The sequence below is a fragment of the Danio rerio genome, chromosome 10, assembly GCF_049306965.1.
Source record: "Danio rerio strain Tuebingen ecotype United States chromosome 10, GRCz12tu, whole genome shotgun sequence".
NCBI classification, from domain to species: Eukaryota; Metazoa; Chordata; class Actinopteri; order Cypriniformes; family Danionidae; genus Danio; species Danio rerio.
In genome coordinates, this window is record NC_133185.1 from 23,744,408 (window position 1) to 23,758,398 (window position 13,991).

General features: G+C 36.4%; 2 protein-coding genes across 3 annotated transcripts in view; one reads left to right on the forward strand and one right to left on the reverse strand.

Moving 5' to 3' along the window:
- Positions 1-213: 213 nt before the first annotated feature.
- On the reverse strand, positions 214-4,523 carry LOC137490369 (uncharacterized). Of its 2 annotated transcripts, none has more exons than XM_073914628.1 (3): positions 1,997-2,318; positions 1,008-1,907; positions 214-873 (listed from the first exon to the last, which is right to left on the reverse strand). In XM_073914628.1, the coding sequence occupies exon 3, from the start codon at positions 818-820 to the stop codon at positions 266-268; it is 555 nt and encodes a 184-aa protein (XP_073770729.1). In that variant the 5' UTR covers positions 821-873; positions 1,008-1,907; positions 1,997-2,318; the 3' UTR covers positions 214-265. The 2 variants fall into 2 exon arrangements, with proteins under 2 accessions (XP_073770729.1, XP_068080043.2); XM_068223942.2 differs by having other exon boundaries at positions 217-873; positions 1,008-1,142; positions 1,997-4,523.
- ppp2r2ab (protein phosphatase 2, regulatory subunit B, alpha b) overlaps positions 4,304-13,991 on the forward strand; it is a 31,075-nt gene continuing 21,387 nt past the window's right edge. Inside the window, 3 exon segments of the mRNA NM_001309438.1 lie at positions 4,304-4,589; positions 5,775-5,900; positions 10,265-10,342. Coding sequence (NP_001296367.1) covers positions 5,894-5,900; positions 10,265-10,342 — 85 coding nt within the window. The 5' untranslated portion in view covers positions 4,304-4,589; positions 5,775-5,893.

Sequence of the window (13,991 nt, forward strand, 5' to 3'; positions counted from 1 at the left end):
TTCGAGAACCAAACAGAACTGTTGTATATATATACAATTTTTTAGGCCTTGAAATGAATAGTTCAACCAAAATAATAATTCTGTCCTCATTTCCTCAGCCTGTTATAAACCAGTTTGACTCCCTTTCTTAGGGTGGACAGAAATGAAGATATTTGTAAGAATGTTCAAAACCTGTAAGAACACATTCAACACTTTTGAAGCAGAAATTAAGCAGATAAACACAACACACTCTCTTCTGTTTTGTTCAACACAATTTTATTGAGTTTCACACTTTTCTCTGTCCCCATAACAGAATATGGCGGTTTTTCCCCCGCCGTGCAGCCTGGGCCTTGGAGGCAGGTCTGTTGTTGGGCCACATATGCTGCTTCTGTATTGGGAACTTTCTGTTCAACTCCTCTTTCAAACTGTAAATTGTCCTTGTTGTCATCCTCCTCCTGTTCACCACCCTCTCTTCCACCTCCTCCTTCCTTACAATGTCAGTTAATGTCTCTTTCTCCTTCATGTTCTTTTCCACCTCCTCACTTTCCTGTCCTTTCACCTCCTCCTCCTTTTCCACCACCTCCTCGTCCATCATCACCAGCTCCTTCTCCACCACCTCCTCCTCCTGCATCATCTCCTTCACTTTCTCCTTCTCCACCACCTCCTCTTCCTTTTCCACCACCTCCTCCTCCGTCATCACCAGCTCCTTCTCCACCAACTCCTCCTCCTGCATCATCTCCTTCACTTTCTCCTTCTCCACCACCTCCTCTTCCTTTTCCACCACCTCCTCCTCCGTCATCACCCCCTCCTCCCCAGTCTTCACCACCTCCTCCTTCTGCATAATCTCCTTCACTTCCTCCTTTTTGACCACCGTCTTCTCATAGACCTCATAATCTGTTAAAAGACAAATGATTGCAGTTTGCACATACACACTGTCAGTTTCATGTTAAACTCCAGGTGAGGGCAGTAAAATACGGTTTATTCACAACATTATAGTCTAAAACATAGATGCCAAAAGCATCATTTACCATCAGAGGATGGAAAGCTGAAAGGCTCATAGCTGGGAGAGAAGCAGAACCATCTCAAGGCCGCTCTGATGAACAAAGCAACTTTGCTCTTCTTTTTCTTCTTCTTCGTCTCCTTCACTTTCTCCTTCTTGTCGACTGTTAAAGGAAACAATTACACATCTTGACACACTTCTCCACAGTAATTTAAGAGAAAATTAAATTAAATTTACCAAAAACAAAACTAACCACACATTTACCATGATTTAAACATACAATAACCATGAAATTTCACTTTTAATTTGTATTTTATTATTATTTATTGTAATCAACTATAATAATATGTAATTATTCTCTTGTTTTATAAAACTGGCGACACAAATAAATGGTCAATACACCAAACAATATAAAAATACACGTTCAGTGCACTTTATTTTAAAACAGAAAAGCGAATACTTTATTTTACTGTGGGATTGTAGACTAAAGTTGTGTCAGAAAAGCTGAAAATGAGATTCAATATCAAACCGTTTCATTAAGATGCACTTGAATGGCCTAATAATATAGGCTATAATTCTGTTTCTGCTATTCATTAACTGCAGCACTGTGATTAGCCAACCGATGAGATAATATCATCAATATGAACTAATAATGCCAAAAGTTATTATAATGACATACATCTTGCTATAGTCTCACTGTTTTTGTAAATGGCACACTATTGAACTGTATTTTACTGTATTTATGTGGTGTTTCTGTATTTTAAAGTTGCTTTGTGAAAATGACAGTGAAAATATACAAATAATTCTGTAAACACCACAAGATAAATAGAGTAAATACAGGACTTTTGTTCTGTTACTGGCGAACTGCTGCTAGTTACTGTGGATTTTACAGGAATGTGTAAACAGAACTCTTTAAGAAAACAGCTGTCTATCAAACATTAGGTTTTAATAGTAAGTACTGTATATTATTATGTCAGGAAAACACTGGATTAATATCAGAATGTAAATATGACTCACTATTAGTGCCGTTTATAGGCAGTTCTTTGAGCTGCTGCATTTCTGTCTGGCTCTTGGAGATCTTGCTGGCTTTTGGGAAAGATCTCTCCATTTCTGCAGCTGATGTCACCGGTGGAAGATGCTCAACCATGATGGAAATTTGGTTTTCAGGCTTTCTGTCAAAAACTAGGGGTTTGGTAGCTGAAATAGAATAAGGATTTCGGTCTTGCACCGTGAATCACTCAAACTGGCAGATGTTCGATCGCTGAGAAACACTGTAGAGGAGTTAGATATTCAGCCGCAAAAAAGACGCACCCGCTCAACGCCACTACAACAAACCAACAAGAGTTTCTCCTGTGCTACAAGGCTTAGAGTACACTTTTGGAATGCGTTCTATTCTCAGAACACGCTTCTCTATGGTAACCAGACCCTACACTAACCAATGTTTTCTTTTAAAAACAAATGACTGAGGACATGTGCAAATCACATATAAGAAAAACTCTGCTAAATAAATTGATCAAAAGCCGTCTTAAATACATAATCAGTTAGAAATTGATGTAACTGTAGACAAAGAAGAACAACAAATAAAGCGCGAGAGGGGTCTGTGAAACTCAAACCACAAAACTGACATAGCCTATATTGACTGAAATAATAAAAATTAATTTGAAGTATTCGGCTTCAATGTGATCCATCCAGCAAGACATAGTGAAGAGCGGGGCACAAAGTAACACTTTTGGTTTTGGCCAAATAATGAACGAATAGAATATATTTGTTCATTTTCTTGACTTTGTCCCTTTATTAATCCAGGGTCGCCACAGCGGAACATACCGCCATCTTATCCAGCACGTTATTACGCAGCAGATGCCCTTCCAGTCGCAACCCATCTCTGGGAAACATCCACACATCCACACACACACATACACTACGGACAATTTAGCTTACCCAATTCACCTGCCACATGTATTTGGACTATGGGGGAAACCGGAGTATGGAGGAAACCCACACGAACGCAGGGAAAACATGCAAACTCCACACAGAAACACCAACTGAGCCGAGGTTCGACCCAGCGACCTTCTTGCTGTGAGATACATAATTATCAATAATACTAATAATTCTATCTTTAAAAACAAATGACTGAGGAAATGTGCAAAAAATGTTTTAGTGTTAACCGTTATTCAAAACAGATATTAAACAAGCTTGTTTTATGTTGTAGAATATTTGATGCTGTTGGAGTAAATTTTTTTCATATCCTCATCTTTTTTTTTTATTGACTTCAATAACAAACATACAAAATTCAATTTACACAGAAAAACACAATGACAATAACAGATCAGGATAAATAATATAAACTTTAAAAATTAAATAAAAAGATTTCATATCCTCATCTTTTTTTTATTGAATACAAGAATAATAACATCACTGCATTGAAGAAAAAATACAATAACAAAAAATAAGAAAGAAGACAGAGAGAAAAATTAAAAATACACAGCCTCAAACATTAACAAAAAAGATTGTCATAAGCTTTAAGAAACTTATTATTTTTCTTATTATTAATAAGCTTAAGAGATTCAATATATACGAAATTTCAACAAGGAAAGTATTAAAAACAGGTATTGTTTTTAGAAACTTATTTTTGTGTATAAAAAATTTACAGTGTAACACAAAAAAATTTACAATAAGATCGAGAGCATGACCATCATCCGAGAAATACAGAAATATATCTTTTATAGACAAATTTAAATCATGTTTAAAAATGGATGATAAATAAAAAGTAATGTCATTTTAAAGACGTTTAATGTGAGTGCAACTATAGAATAAGTGAAATAAAGTCTCTTCATGTGTATTGCAGAAAGTACACAAATTAGATATATCAAAATAATTCGCAATTTGGGAATTTGTAGGATAAACATTATGCAAGATCTTAAAATGTATCTCTCTTATTTTGTTGGATATGCTGAATTTTTCAGGTAATAACCATGCTCTCTTCCATTGAATGCAGTCAGAGAAGTTGGTCCAAAAAAAATTACATCTTGGGGTGGTATATACAGAGTAATGTAACAATCGTCTGACATGTCTGTTGTCACATTTTTTATCAAAAAAAGACACTCCATCCAAAAAAGTTTAGGCATAATTGTTTCCCTCTTCTTAAAGTAAAAAAAAAAAAAAGTTTTAAATAAATGCACATAACTTTGTGACAAACGCATTTCATATCCTCATCTGCCCACACAAGTTCAGTGGCGTTACATCATTACTCCAGCACCCACTGATGAATGGCCAGCGCCGATTACGTCATGACAGGGCGGGGTTGCGCCATTTTGAATGTTGAGAGGAGTGTAGGAGGAGAAAGCTGAGGAGGAAAGACAGAACATTTCAACATTTAATAGCGAACTGAAGGGCTACCGACAAAAAATAGCGTCTTTCCGACATTCCTCTTCATGCATTTGCAGAGGAGCTGCTTGCAATAAAATAAACCCTGCAAAGTTCTCTGGACAGTTCTGATAGCAAAAACTAGCAGCAGCAGCAGTAAGCCAAGGTAAGAGCCGGAAGTGACGCAACAGCGGACCCGAAAGCGTGATTCCCTTTCAAAATACAAGTACAAGAAAAGGATTTTAAAGTAAGTTTAATATAAACATTGTATAAAATGTATTCATTCATCAGTTTTCATTCAGCTTAGTCTCTTATTTATCAGAGGTTGCCACAGAGAAATGAACCGCCAATTATTCCACCATATGTTTACGCAATGGATGTTCTACCAGCCACAACCCAGTACTGGGAAAATTGTTTAAAACCTGAAATGATTTTTATTATAGTATTGATTTAAACTATTATGTAGTATTTTACAATTTTATTGTAGTAACCGAAAGATTAATGACATATGTTACTTTTTGTTATGTAATAAAGGATATATATATTTTTTTACATTGTTTTTTATATGTAATAAAGCATATTACAATTTTTGCATATCATTTAAATATTTTTATATTCACTTCAGTTTAAAGATATCAGTGTAATACATAACTTTGTAAATAGACAATACATTTTAGTTATTTATTATGTTTGATATTTGCATATTTGCATTTCCTCCCAAATCAAAAGGAACATTGAATGTTGGCACGTCATGTATTTTTAGCATCATATTAAATCATATGGGCATGATTCCAATGTACTCTAGTAAATAAAGCTGCATACCAAAGATGCCTGTCATATGAAGCTCTTGGCATTGTTTACCTTCACTATGAATATTTCAGTGTTATTGACCACTAATAAGTTGGTTTGATAAATTATGCACAAATGGTTAGTATTTATCAGTCCTGACAAAAGCAGAACCAATGTTAAACAAAGTGTATTAATAGAGATTTTCATAATAACTCATAAAACAGGGAAAACCTTACTGTCAGCTATATCTTTTTATTTGGGTTACCTGCATGAATAACTAGAAATATTGTAATATATGCTTTCGCCCAATGCTTGTTCGCCCCAAAATTGAGTATTTACTCTCCCTCGTGTTTTTCCAAACCTATTTTAGTTTCTTTCTATTGTTGAACACAAAAGAGAATATTTTATAGAGAGCTGACAACCGGTAACCATTGACTTCCATAGTAGTAAATGCAAATACTATGGAGGTCAATGGTTACAGGTTTCCAAAATCATTTGTGCATAGTGCTCAACAGATTATAGAAATGCAAAGGTTTGAAATAAATAAATGGTGAATTAACGATGACAGAATTAGCATTTTTGGGTGAACTATACCTTTAACAAATCTGTTTGCTTTTTATTTCTTGTTTCCCTTTTTATCCAGAAGTATCAGAAGCACTTTTATTTTGAAAAACAGCATTTCCGGCGACTCTCTTGGAAATTTTGCTCTGGTCGCCTTCACACTGCTTATCAAGACTAGGGTCCGACATCGCCACTCTCGCCATGGCAGGTAACTCGACAAGTTTATGAGCTGCTTGAGCAGAGATTGTTCCAATTCACCGTGAACTAGGGAATCGCTTCTGTTTGTTTCAATGAGCGCAGCGGCTGCACTGGAGCCACCATCGCGTTCCTGCTCTACTGACAGTAGCCTAGCCGCCTAGCAGCCTCGTTCCCTCCAGTTAGCCAGTAAATCGACAAAACTGATTTCCATCTTATGTTATTTATAGTGCAAAGATCATTTGAGGATGTTTTAAGCAATACTGTTGTTTTTTTCTGTGATAGAGGTGTGTTTCAGCGATGAGCTTCATTTGAGTGGAAACATGTCTGCTGCTAACCCTTTCATCATTTGTTAGCGGGATGCGCGGTCAGGCTGCGGGATTTTTTATATCTCGGTTGTGTAAATGAGTAGGCACTGAGTAACACGTCCGGTTTCTTTTCTGTTTGTGTGTATTATTTGGTGTGGTGTATAAATATATTGGAAATGCGGGCCTCTTTAAATCTCCTCCATTGAACTGGAGAACTTTAACCGGCATCTGCAGAGTCATGTGCAGTCAAACTGCCGCGCGCTTCGCAGAGAGACTGGAAGCCGCTAAAAGCGGCAGGATCCGCAGGGATGACAAAGACGAACGCCTTTTATTCATTAAACGCTGTTATTCAGACTTACCCGATAAGTAACGTAGAAATCTTACAGGTCAGAGTCGTGACTGTGAGGAGTGGGAGGGTTCAGTTTTATGGCAGTGATGGAATATAGGCGTCCTCCACAAAACATTTTATTACCGCTTATAGCAAGGGTGCCCAAACTTTTTCTCATGAAGGAAAACCAAATTGATTGAGGCTAACTGTTATTGGGCCGAAGGCAAATATAGGTGGGGTAATTTACCATGGGTAATTTTTTAAATTTATTTAATAATGTTTAAAATTTACTAGAAAACATTTATGTTAACTACAGTATTTTGTATATTTTATAATGAACCCATCATAGTAAAAATCGAATTTATAACAAAATTATACTAGTTTTTCCTTGATTTGGTTGCTGATGTCTTCTGCATAGTCTATCCGTCGAGTGACACTACTTGCATTTACAAAAAAAATTGATGCATTTACAATTAAATAAAACATTTAATTTATGTGAACATTTTTGTAGTTCAGCAATAAAACAAGCAAAGGAGGTTACGTCAAATTAGAAATGACGATCTTTGTATTAAAGGCATTCACCCCAACTCTCCATCAAACTCCCTCTACTCTCAGATGGGATGGTGGGCCAAATCAAAGGATACGAGCCAACTTTGGCCTGTGTGCCTTACTTTGGCCATCTCTGGCTTAAAGCTTTACAGAACAAAGTATTTTACACTGTGCATGTATTTATTTCACAATTTGGCTGGTTTTCATTAACTTTTTTTTGCAAAAAATAATACAGCTTTTTTTTATCATGGTTTACAAAAGACAATAAATGGCAACGTAATAATAACAGTTTTATATACCAAAACAGATTTTCAGGTATTCAGGACAACAATTGTTTATCGAAATCAAAATATTATTTTTAAAGGGACATTTTACCTAAAACTGATTTTTTCTTGCCATTTACTACTTCCACTCACTGGAGATTAACCGGTTTTAAAAAAGCAGAAATTGTCAGCTATACCATACCTACGCTATATTTAAAGTTTTTTGTTTTGTTTTTTGGGACAACACTATCTCCAACAGAAAATATATCCAAATATGTTTTTTTTTTATTGTAAAGAAATCTGTGATTTAATTTGAATTATTTAGCCTGACATGTTCACTGTTCCAATATATTTCAAATGTTTCTCAAAATAAGATGTATTGTGTTAAAGGTAAAAAAGTTTTTGTTTTTTTACCCAAACGTTTAAAAATAATAAATTTTAGAGAAGTAATCACAATGTAGTGAAACCGTGATATTTTATCATGCCGTCAGAATCTTATACCGACCCATTCCTACAGTCAAGTTAGACCTGCACAATTAATCGAAAAAAGATCGCGATCTCGATTCGACCCCCTAGATGATCTCAATCCAGCATTTCACGATCACTCTCTGCCACATACTGAATATTATTAACAACTTTATTACCTGTTACTCACAACATATGCAGGTTCTGTTCACTAAAGTAGACGTGCGCACGTCTATCATTAAGTAGAGCGCATGCCCGACCTCCATGGTAACAGCTCACAGTCAGCAGCTTACGTCACGTGTCATTTCCCGGGTGCGAATACAGCATCAGACAAAAATGACATTTTTAGGTGAATTATACCTTGTAAATACAGTTGTGACTCTTGTAACATCATTTGAAGGTGTCCATGTCACTGAGCAATATATGTTAAAAAATAAAACGACTCATGCACAGCTGCCTTTGCTTCTCTCCTGAACTTTAAAATATGACTGGCAGAATTGTAGAAATGCTGGATTAAGATTGTCCAGGGGGTCGAATCGAAATCGCAATCTTTTTGTGATTAATTGTGCAGCTCTATCTCAAACATAATTCAACATCAGAATTATTATAAGTCAGGGCTCAACAATAAGGATGGCCCGGGGCCAGCATGAGAGATGTTCGGGACAGTAGAGAGAATCGTTACTGGCCCGATCAGGCCAGTGCCGCCTTGTCATCAAATTTTAATGTGCCTGCTACTATTTGTCAATTGTGTGCAATTACAGTCTTAGAATCGAGAAACAATTTGTGCTTTTAAGTCTTTGAATGCTACCTTTTCTGTGAAGTCGTAAACACCATATTGCTTTTTGGTTCCTTTTATCTGATTGGTTGTTGTGAGCACGTTATTTTTTTCCACAACCTGGTAAAAACTAGGACAGTGAAGAGACGGCAACATCAAATTATGAGTCTAAAAGAAAACGTCTGTTTCCAACGTTGTGAAAAAAGATATTTACATGGGTACAACACAACAAAAAAAAATGTAGCGATGTTTTGCATATACTATACTGCTGTATTTTACTGCTAAATATTTTAACATTTTAAAAATATTTAAATTCTAGATTCAAAGACATTATTTTTGACACGTTATTTAAAATATGTGGCTAAAAAAAATAGCTATTATTTATTTATTTATTTATTTTGGTGGGGCCAGTGAAAATTTTGGCAGGGCAAGTAAAAATCTGAACTGCTGGTCCAGTCAGGCCAGTAGAAAATGTCCTTAGCGTTGAACCCTGTAAGTAGAATTGAATTATTTATAGAAAGCAATAGACCTACACAAAATCAGTGGCGTAGCGGACGGGTCTGCTGCACATTATATTATTATTGTTGTTTTACCATATGTTTGAGAAAAAAACAATAATAATTGCTGACTCATATTAAGATTTATTTTACATCTACAGAATCGTGATCTTTATTTTAAGCAAAAAAATCATGACTCTCATTTTAGCCAGAATCGTGCAGCTCTAACTCAAGTGGTTCTAAACTTTTGTGAATGCCTTTCTTCTGTTGAACACAAAATATCATATTCTGAATCTGAAGAATGTTGGGTAAAAAGCTGTCATTGGCATCCATAGTAGGAACACAAATTCTATGGAAGTCGGTGGGTTTTTTTTCTCCCAGCATTCTTCAGTGTATTTTTGGATCCAACAGAAGAACTCAGGCTGGTTTGGAACAAGCTGTGGATGAGTAAATAATGACAAAAATGTATTTTTTTTGGAGTGAAATATTCCTTCATTGTGCAGTACCAAAATACTATTTGTCATTTAAAATCATAATTAAAAGCTTACAATATGATACTTTTGTATGATCACTTTTTATGTTTAATAGTTACAAGTATGTGTATGTATAATGTTTTTTTTTTTTTTTTTTTTTTTTTTTTTTTTTTTTTACATTTTTCAAAACTAGTACTTTAGTTGTGAAGTAACTATTGCAATTCACACCGCTGCTAATATTAGCCTTTTAATTCACAATGGAGTGGTGGCTGCTCCTCTCATTCAGTGTCCTGTAGCCACTTGTCTTGTGAACAAAACCAACCCGTTTCATACTGCCTCAAACAGCCACCCGGGGTTTGGCTTAGCCTATTTCTTTACTCTCATTAAAAAATGATGCAAGAGCTGTCATTTAAATTTTCTATGAGTTATTCTGAGTGGAGGCAGAGTGTTAGTATTATTTGTGTGTGCAAAAGATGTGGCAGATTTGTTAAGTCAGGGCATGAGAATGTTGCTTTGTTTCATAACAGATTGCTGACATCTCTAATGTATTTCATGTCGTATTATTGGGGTGTTTTGTAAAATGGAAGAATGCTAGCAATGTATTTAGAGGTTCTTGATATTGCAAAAGGCATCAAAAGAGTCTTCCTCAGACTAGTCTCAAGGTTTGTAATAACATGTAGACCACAATTAATTTTAACCCTCAGCTGTAATGCTTTCAGGAGCCGGAGGCGGGGGAAACGATGTGCAATGGTGCTTTTCACAAGTGAAAGGGGCAATTGATGATGACGTAGCCGAAGGTGAGTACATGTCTCTTTAATATCTAAGTGGATGATACGTGGATCAGATTTTATAAATATAAATTTTATAAATATATTTTATGGCACTAAACAAATTGCTTGCAGAAAGATAAAAATTGTGTCCCAAATAATGCTCTATATGCTATATAGCCTTTTAGAGGTCTGAAAGTCGTCCAGGCGTCCATTCTTCATATGTAGATTTTTCAGTTAGCTGGATTTGATTATAGATAATCGAACACAATCCATAATAGTTTAGTTCTTCAAAACTCATCCAGGAGTTGTTGCCTTATGCCTAGTTCACACTAGAAGATTTTAAGCCTGATTTGAGCCCGATTTGGAAGTTAACGAGCTCGCCGACAGATGGGGCTGTGATCGGGAAGAAATCTGCGGGTGCACGGCGCTTGCCGCTCTTTATGTGTGAACTACTGAGCAACGCATCAACGAGGCTCGCTGATGCGTCGCCGACACCTCGCAGACGGAAATCCAACATTCAGCATGCTAAATATTCCAGAGCAGTCGGCCGACTCAACCCCACGTGTGGTCAGATGTAGTGACGAGCTACAGCCAATGAGAGAGCATATCAGCATGAGCCGCGTGCCTGTGTGTTCAGGAGTTCAGCAGAAACATCTGTGATTGGTCAGAATGGGCATCAGTGCACTCGCTTCATTCTGTGTTAACACAGACATGAGAGTAGGATATATTAACAGTGGAACTATAATTCTGTAACTATTAGAATTACCATACTGCTCATTCTGATCGTTTTCTAATGAAACGCCATATTGTCACAACATATTTACATTCAAAGCTATTATTGAGATATTAAAATTAAGCTTTGAATGTCTGGCATCATATTTAATGACACCATTACCCTAAAAATATAATATTTTTTTGGTAATACAGCCTATAAATATGTAGTTAAGATACTAAAACACTTAAAGGCTTGGCTTTCATTTTCACTTTCAAACAGGAGCTTTTTAACAGCACAGAATATGCTGTTTTGAAAGATATCTGAAGTAAATTGATGTTTTTGCCATCAGAAAGTTTTGTTTATGTTAGCAGGAAGTTGCCAGGCAAGAAAATACACACATATTTAAAGTCACAGCAAAAAGTATCAGACATGCATGCAGTCATTTTAACCAATATGGTAATTTAAGGCAGAAATGATCAGTTCTTTACTGTTTTGTAATAAAAAAAATAACAATGTCAGAAAGAAATACACTGATGGTTAGAAAACGGCAGGGTGTTATAAATATGTTAGTTTTATTTCAAAGAGTTATAAAATTACAAAAATTAAAAACTCTCTGTGTATCTATCCACTCAAACCTTGCAGATGAGTGATTAATCCGCTCATAAATCAGCTGATTTGACAATGTTTTTAAATGCTTTCTCCAAAGCTTGAAACGCTGTCAGTGATGTTATCAGCACACAAGCAGCCAATAGTGTTCAGCTTTTTCTGACGACTCCTCCCTCAAATTTTCATTGGCTGTGGTTTGGTAGCTTGAATGAGCTGATGGGGAATGAGATGTTGTCAGATCATGTAGGCCCCGTTTACACTAGTACGTTTTAGTTTTAAAACGGCGTTTTAGAATGAAAACGATCCGCGTCCACACTCGCGTTTTACCCAGCGTTTCTGAACTGCTCTCCGTCCACACCAAAACGCTGAAAACGCACATCACGTGACCACACAGACGCTCTCGGGCAAGCGCTGCACCCCATCTACCCAGATGAGAGCTCTGCTAGTCGGACTTCTCATCAAGCATCTCCCGCTGGATCTAATCTCACTATATTTATTAAACGGGATATTTCATTTATCTTGTTGTCTTTATCTAACGACATATTCCCTGACTTTGGGCATTGGAATCTATTACTTGTTCTCAGGTAACGTGTTTTGGCTGAGCGCAAAGATAAGTTAATGATTAATGTAACCACGTACATTCTGTATATTGACTGATCGCTTGCCTTTATTTCCTATAATGTATAAACTTATTGTATGTTATACTTTTAAAATGGCCATTATCGATTATTAAAACTGATATTCAGCAAAAGAGAGGCTGTGTTTCGTATTTTCACTGAAATTGAAAGGAGGCAGTTGTTATCGGCTCCGTTTTGTTATAAATATCCACACAGTGAAGATGATGCTCATCTTATGCAGCACGACGCCTCAACATGTCTGCTGTCTAAGTTGCTAATATTAAAATGAAAATAGGCAGTTCCTTAAATCATGTTTACATTTTATTGTTGAGAAAGTGAAACAACGAAGCCAGGGTAATGTGAATGAAGTTATAAAGTACACTGTTCCCTTTGAAGATTTACCCGTGTCCTCGGTATAGTCTGCTTTTCCATATCAAACTGAGAAGAAGAGATGCAGCCTTGATCAAACTTGCGAAGTCTGAACTTACACGGAGAAGATTCAGGACTGAACTGTGCGTGTTAGGCTACTTATTATTCAGGAAAACCCCAATCAGAGAGGCGAACGTCTGCAGCCCCGCCTCCGTTTTCAGATGTCTCCGTTTTCCATCATCCACACTGAGACGGAGCAGCAGCGTTTCAGAATGAAAACGGCCTCTCCAGCGTTTTCGAAATGCTCCGTTTTCGGCGCTCGAGAACTCCGGCGTAGTGTGGATGGTTGGCGTAACCGTAGCAAAACTTATGCGTTTTCAAACTAAAACGCATTAGTGTAAACGGGGCCGTAGTGTGTGACCCCCCTCTTGTGGATCGTTCACGGAGTGTTGCGTAGTGTGAACACCACAGAGATCAAAAGACACAAAGTCAAGTCATGTAGTGTGAACGGCACAGCGATCTGCTGATGTTTAAGGCCGTACTCACACTAGGTACAGTTGCCTCGAACCGGGCCAAAGCACGCTTGTCCCCCCTCCCGTCTCCCCCGACGGCCCGCGCTCACACCATATCGGGCCTCGGCACGCTTACGTCATCGCTGCTGCGCTGTTCAGAAGCGCTCTCTATGGCAAGCCTTATTAGCATTTAAATATTTGTTCTGACTCCATAAATATAATTAGAGATATCTCTAATTATATTTTGACTTGTCATAATTATAATTCGACTAGTCAGAATAACAATTAGAGATATCTGCAATTACAATTGTACTAATACGAAATCAGATTGGAGATATCTGCAAATATATTATGACTAGTCATATTCCTCCATTGACTTCCATTGAAAAATATTTGCAGATATCTCTAAATGATTGACTAGTCAAAATTGTAATTAGAGATATCTCTGAGTTTTTACTAGTCATAATACATTTGGAGATGTCTTTAATTCATCATATTTAGAGATATTTACAAATATATTTGAAGATATCTCTAATTAATTTACTAATAGTTGAATTACAGTTGTAGATATCTTGAATTGGATTTTTGATGAGTCAAAACTCAGTTAGAGATATCTGCAAATATTTTTCAATGGAAGTCAATGGAGGAATATGACTAGTCATAATTGCAGATATCTCCAATCTGATTTCGTACTAGTACAATTGTAATTGCAGATATCTCTAATTGTCATTCTGACTAGTCGAATTATAATTATGACTAGTCAAAATATAATTAGAGATATCTCTAAATATATTTATGGATAGTCAGAACAAGGTTTAAATGCTAAAACGGCTTGCCATACGCTCTCACTCAGTAGC